Raw genomic sequence first — 5,685 nt, 5'->3', positions numbered from 1 at the left:
TCAGGGCTGTTAAGCATATGTCTGGGATTGTAAGGGTCCGGTTTTGATAAGAAACTGAAGGCTGAAGTTTGGCAAGTGCTTCAAAATCTCCAAATCCCGGAAAGGAGCACCCCCTCTACCTGGCCTTCAGCTTCACCGGACTTGGGTGTAGCAGAGAAAGGCGGGAGTGGACGTCATTTTCAGTCTCGAAACTTCCGCCCTAGGGCCCACACACCTGCTTTCCTCCCACCTTCGGGGTAGGCGCAGGAGGGAGTCTGGAGGGAGGTCCGAGAAACCTGGGATCAAGGGACAGGGAAAAATCCCTCCGGCAGTTTTGTTTATCTACCTGTGCGCCTTCCGGAGCAGGGAAGGGCGGAGCCAGTCCTGGCCGATGCCCCCTCCCCTTTCCCTTCCGACTATAAATTAGTCTGCTGACCCCCCCCTCTTTGCTCTCCTGCCCTTCTGATCCACCAGCTCGTGTCCTGCTTTCCTCCAGCGAGACCATGAGTTTCACTACCCGTTCCACCACCTTCACCACTAATTACCGCTCCCTGGGCTCGGTCCAGGGGGCCAGCCAGCGGATCCGGCCGGTCAGCAGCGCCGCCAGTGTCTATGCAGGCGCCGGCGGCTCTGGCTCCCGAATCTCTGTGGCCCGCTCCAGCAGCATCCGCGGAGGTTGGGGGACCGGGGCCGGGAGCGTGATGGGGGGAATGGGGGGGGTCGGGGGGATCCAGGGAGAAAAGGAGACCATGCAGGAGCTCAACGACCGCCTCGCCTCCTATCTGGAACGCGTGAGGAACCTGGAAACCGAGAATTGCAAATTGGAAGGGAAAATCAGGGAGCATATGGACAAGAAGGGACCTCGCACTAGAGAATGGGGACACTATTTCAAGATGATTGAAGATCTGCGAGCGCAGGTAAGGGTGGAAAAGCCGAAGTGTCCCTTTGTCCATCCCAAATACACAGCCCCCCAACTCAGACCTCCAAGACCCCCAGAGTGGTGTCCTTCTTTTGCTTGCCTTTTTTGATAACTCTTGCCCTTTAATTTAGAAATGTTGAAAGTCACTTTAGGAAAGATAATAGGGAAATTCTCTCCTAAACAAAGTGCCTCCCAGTAATCTTCCCAGTCTCTGATATTTAGAAAACTTTTGTTCCTGAAAAGGCTGTTTTTTCCCCCCCAAAAAAAATTCTTCATCCTATCATGTCAACCTCAATAATGACTCATAGGACTTTTAAAAAAATTCACATAGGTATCACACTTTTTAAAAATGTGATAGAACCTAATTAATTACTTATCAGTGATTTAAGACAGCTTTAGCAAACTCTCCTGAGCCACGAACTTTGTCCAGGTCTTGAATCCCAAAAGATACCCTAACTCTCTTCCCCTTCCACACCCTGAGGCCCATTTCTTTCCGAAGCCTCCCTTATATGGAAGGAAGGAAAGTGGAAAGGCAAGAAAAACATTTCCCCCAAATGCCCAAGCCATAAAATTTCAAGAAAGGCGAAGTAACAGCCAAGTAAAAAAAAAAAAAAAAAAAAAAAGGCCAAGTAAAGGTCAAGTAAGCCAAGAGTGGAGACTTGAGAAGAAAGCAATGAATTTTGAGGGTTGAAGAGAAAATAAATGTCCCATACAAAGGACCCCAGAAGCCCTAGTTCTGACTCCCTTCTGTGAGAGGGTTAAGCGGATATAGCTGAGTCACCTATGGGTAAACAAGAGGATTGGTGGGAGGGACTTGCTTCCCTCACCCCTTTTGGGAGGGAGTGGAAAAGCAGGTGCTTTAGACCAAGCTGCAGGTGAAGGGGTGGGGGAGGGGAACTGATTTTGCAATGATTCCCCTAGGCCTGGGAGGAAGGGAACTCTGGTATAGCCTTGGGAAACAAGGTTTGATGAGAGGGCTGTTTGTTGGTGGTTATTACTGGGATCTGGAGTACAGAATCTAGAGTACAAATGATCTGAAATACGATTAGATGATAGAGATTAAGGAACCATGCATTAGGAAGGATTTTAAGAAATGCCAGGGGTGACCCACCTATGCTCCTATGCTAAGGATCCTTCTTTCCCATGTATGATCTCTACTCATGAAGCTACCTCCATGTCTCTTTCCTGCCCCCCACCAGATCTATGCAAGCTCAGTGGACAATGCCAGAATCGCCTTACAGATTGATAATGCCCAACTGGCTGCTGATGACTTCAGAGTCAAGTGAGTCAGTTTAGATACTCCATTTGGGGTCAAGAATATGGTGGGACTTAAGGGATGGGGTCATGATTTAGGTTAGAACACCAAATAAGATGGAAATGAGTTTGGGATGGCTATGGGACTGGAGTTAGCACGGCTCCAGGTTTAGGTATGAAATGAGATGGTAGAGGAGGGCGGCCTTTCTAACCTCTCTCCCCTTTTGCCCCCATCCCATCTACCAAGATATGAAACAGAGCTGGCCATGAGACAGTCTGTAGAGAACGACATTCATGGCCTTCGGAAGGTCATTGATGATACCAACATGACTAGACTACAGCTGGAATCGGAGATTGAAACCCTGAAGGAAGAACTGATCTTCATGAAGAAGAACCATGAGGAGGTGAGCTAGGAGGGAGGGTAGAGACCTCTCAGTTGAGAGATGATGGGACTTAAAGCCCAAAAGGGATTTTAGGAGTGTCCAGTTTCTCATTTTACAATTGGAAAACCGAGACTTACAAGAATTGAAATGAGCTGCCCAAAGTCACACAGAAGAGTTGGGGTTGAACCCCTGAGATTCAATCTCTGACTCCAAATTGTAGCCTTCTTTACATTATATTGTGTAGACTTTCAAAGATTAGGGAGCTAGACACCCTGATAATGACAAACAAGGGGATCCAATCTCAGAAATGGGATGAGAAAGTGTAAGCACATAGAGGAACCTCATAGATAAGTTTAGACATTACATGCCTACAATGTTTTAACCTGGCTGTTAACCACATTGGCAAATCAAATGTATTGGAAATAAACATTTTCCATGATTCATTTGAATTATAGTCTAATAAAATGGCCAGTAAACTGTCTGGAGCAAGAATGGAGCCAGAAATATCTGGTAGCAGTACCAGGAAGGTGGCAAGGAGTAGTAATAAAGTCAAGTCTAGAGAGGGTTAGCTAGAAAATAGTGTGGAAGTGAAGGGGTGAAAGGAAACCATGGGAGGTCAAAGGGAAGGGCAGATGAAGAAAGAACCTATCGACAAGGTAGATGAAGAAACAATGTGTAGAAACAGAATCAGAAGCCAATGGAGAGAAGTGGGGGAGGGGAAAAGAAGCTTCATAGAGGAAAGACTCTAGAATTTCATTGGCAGTCTGGCTAAGGCAGAAGTCTGGTGGGGAGGATATGGTTTCATCGGATGGCTCCTTCGGTGCCACCTGTATCCTTCACGATTATCAGTGGTGTTCAGTCAGACATTTTTATTAAGTCGTGACCCACTCTCCCCACCTACTTTTTTTTTTTTTTATTTAATTCCAGGAGGTGAATTCTCTACAAGCCCAAATCGCAGGCTCTGGACTGACTGTGGAGGTGGACTCTCCCAAATCTCAGGACTTGAGCAAAATCATGGCTGATATAAGAGCCCAGTATGATTCTCTGGCTCAGAAAAACAGAGAGGATCTTGATAAATATTGGTCCCAGCAGGTGAGTAAAGAAAAACCTCTCAGGGGTAGAAGCTTAGGGATGATAGAAGTGTTGAGACAAGGGTCCTAAGAAGGCAGAAATTGAGAAAAGATATGAGGATGGAGCTCTTAACTGGACACTGAGAGAAATCACATTTTCCACTCTGGACAGATTGAAGAGAGCACTGTGGCGATCAACACAAGATCTGAAGAGGTGGAAGCAGCTCGAAACACTGTCACTGAGCTGAAACGCACAGTCCAGTCCTTAGAGATTGACCTGGATTCCCTTCGAAATCTTGTGAGAATATTTGAATGCCTTTCCACTTCCCCATTCCTTCTCCAGGTCTTAACCTCCCATTTTAGGCCCTGATTATTCCACCCCAACCTACTTAATTCTAATGTTGTTTCCCTGTATTAGATTCATAAAAGATCAGAACTGGAAGGCACCCGGGTATTTTATAAAGGAGGGATCTGAGTCCAAAAAGAGTCCATTTTGCTAATGATCCTACAAATGACAGAACTGTTAGCCATTGGATACTTCTTTTACCATCAGCCTCACTGTTTCATCTTTGTTTCTTTCCAGAAAGCCAGCTTGGAGGAGAGCCTGAGGGAGGTGGAAACCCGCTATGCCTTCCAGATGGACCAGATCAATACAGCCCTGAGACACCTGGAGGCAGAGCTGGGGCAGACGCGCACAGAGGGGCAGCGTCAGGCCCAGGAATATGAGGCCCTGTTCAACATTAAAGTCAAACTGGAAGCAGAGATCAACACTTATCGAAACCTGCTGGAGGATGGAGAGGGCTTCAAGTGAGTAGGGGTCCTGTTCCCCTTAGGCAAGCCCCCTCCCACCTCTCCAGTGCCTCTGTCCCCAGTCCTTGGTTAGATCCCACACTGAGGTCATCCTTTGTTCGCCTTATCCTTCAATCAGGTTTTCCTCATTCTCTAAAGATTCTTTTTTGGGGGAACCTGAGTTCAAATTCACCTCAGACACTTAACACTTACTAGCTATGTGACTCTGGGCAAGTCACCTAACCTCAATTGCCTCTCAAAAAAAAAAAAAAATCCCAATGAGATTCTTCCTTAAGGAACAAAGGAGGCCAAAGCTGCCTGGGGGACTCAGCATCTTTAAATTGGACCAGGAGTAAAAGTGTGGTGGGAGAGTCAGGAGTTTCTTCTCCTTCCTCCCCCTCCTCAATCAGCATTGTTCTCTCTCCCTAGTCTTGTCCACGCCTTGGACAGCAGTGGCAGTTCCTTGCATAAGAACAGCACTCGGAAGACTGTAGACGGCAACAAAGCGGCGGCAGAGACCAATGATACCAAGGTCCTGCGGCGTTAGGGCCAAAAAAGACCTGGACTGAGTCAGGAAGTTAATAAAGGCTCCTTGGTCACCTAACCCTCAATTCTGCTCTCTCTTCATTGATATGATCACTTAGCCTAGCCCAGAACCTGCCTCACAATCTTCACGCTCAGAGAGTCTTCTCATTGGGTAGGCAACAATGACAATAATAGCCATTTCTGATAGGGCATTTAAAAGTTGATAAAATTCTTCACATATCCCATCACATTTGATCTTCCCAACATTCCTATGGGATAAGGGTGGGTACTATCTATCTACATATTCCCATTGTAGAGATAAAGAAATTAGTATATAATATAATAATATGAGATACTATTATATAACATACATATAAGAAATATTGGTATATAATAAATTCAATGTGAGGTATTATATATAATAGTAGTATACAATATAAGAAATATTAGTATATAATATGATGATATAATGAGATACTAATATGATATAAATATAAGAGATAATATATAATAATGAATACAATTTGAGATATTAGTAACTAGCCTAGGGTCACATAGCCCTTTTAGGTATCTGAGATTCCAACTCTAAACCTGGAGCCATGCTAACATTAGTCCTTGTGGACTATGGCCTTCCCAAACTCATTTCCAGCTTATTTGGTATTCTAACCTAAATCATGATCCCATCCCTTAAGTCCCACCATATTCTTAGACCCCTGAATGGGGTATCTAAACTGACTCACTTGACTCTGAAGTCATCAGCAGCCAG

General features: G+C 45.5%; 1 protein-coding gene across 1 annotated transcript; it reads left to right on the top strand.

Moving 5' to 3' along the window:
• The first annotated feature begins 234 nt into the window (after positions 1-234).
• On the top strand, positions 235-4,998 carry KRT18 (keratin 18). The gene is made up of 7 exons (XM_074270292.1): positions 235-896; positions 2,098-2,180; positions 2,400-2,556; positions 3,463-3,627; positions 3,778-3,903; positions 4,189-4,412; positions 4,824-4,998. The coding sequence occupies exons 1-7, from the start codon at positions 483-485 to the stop codon at positions 4,939-4,941; spliced, it is 1,287 nt and encodes a 428-aa protein (XP_074126393.1). The 5' UTR covers positions 235-482; the 3' UTR covers positions 4,942-4,998.
• Positions 4,999-5,685: the final 687 nt, after the last annotated feature.

The sequence above is a fragment of the Sminthopsis crassicaudata genome, chromosome 5, assembly GCF_048593235.1.
Source record: "Sminthopsis crassicaudata isolate SCR6 chromosome 5, ASM4859323v1, whole genome shotgun sequence".
Lineage (NCBI taxonomy): Eukaryota > Metazoa > Chordata > Mammalia > Dasyuromorphia > Dasyuridae > Sminthopsis > Sminthopsis crassicaudata.
This window is presented reverse-complemented; position numbering and strand designations above follow the sequence as displayed.

What these genes read in the sequence shown, in the direction of transcription:
- KRT18 (XM_074270292.1), top strand. Translation starts at nt 483, where the DNA reads ATGAGTTTCACTACCCGTTCCACCACCTTCACCACTAATTACCGCTCC. An exon ending in TGAAGAAGAACCATGAGGAG is followed by an intron (nt 2,557 to 3,462) that starts GTGAGCTAGGAG and finishes ATTTAATTCCAG; the next exon opens with GAGGTGAATTCTCTACAAGC. An exon ending in GAGGATGGAGAGGGCTTCAA is followed by an intron (nt 4,413 to 4,823) that starts GTGAGTAGGGGT and finishes CTCTCTCCCTAG; the next exon opens with TCTTGTCCACGCCTTGGACA.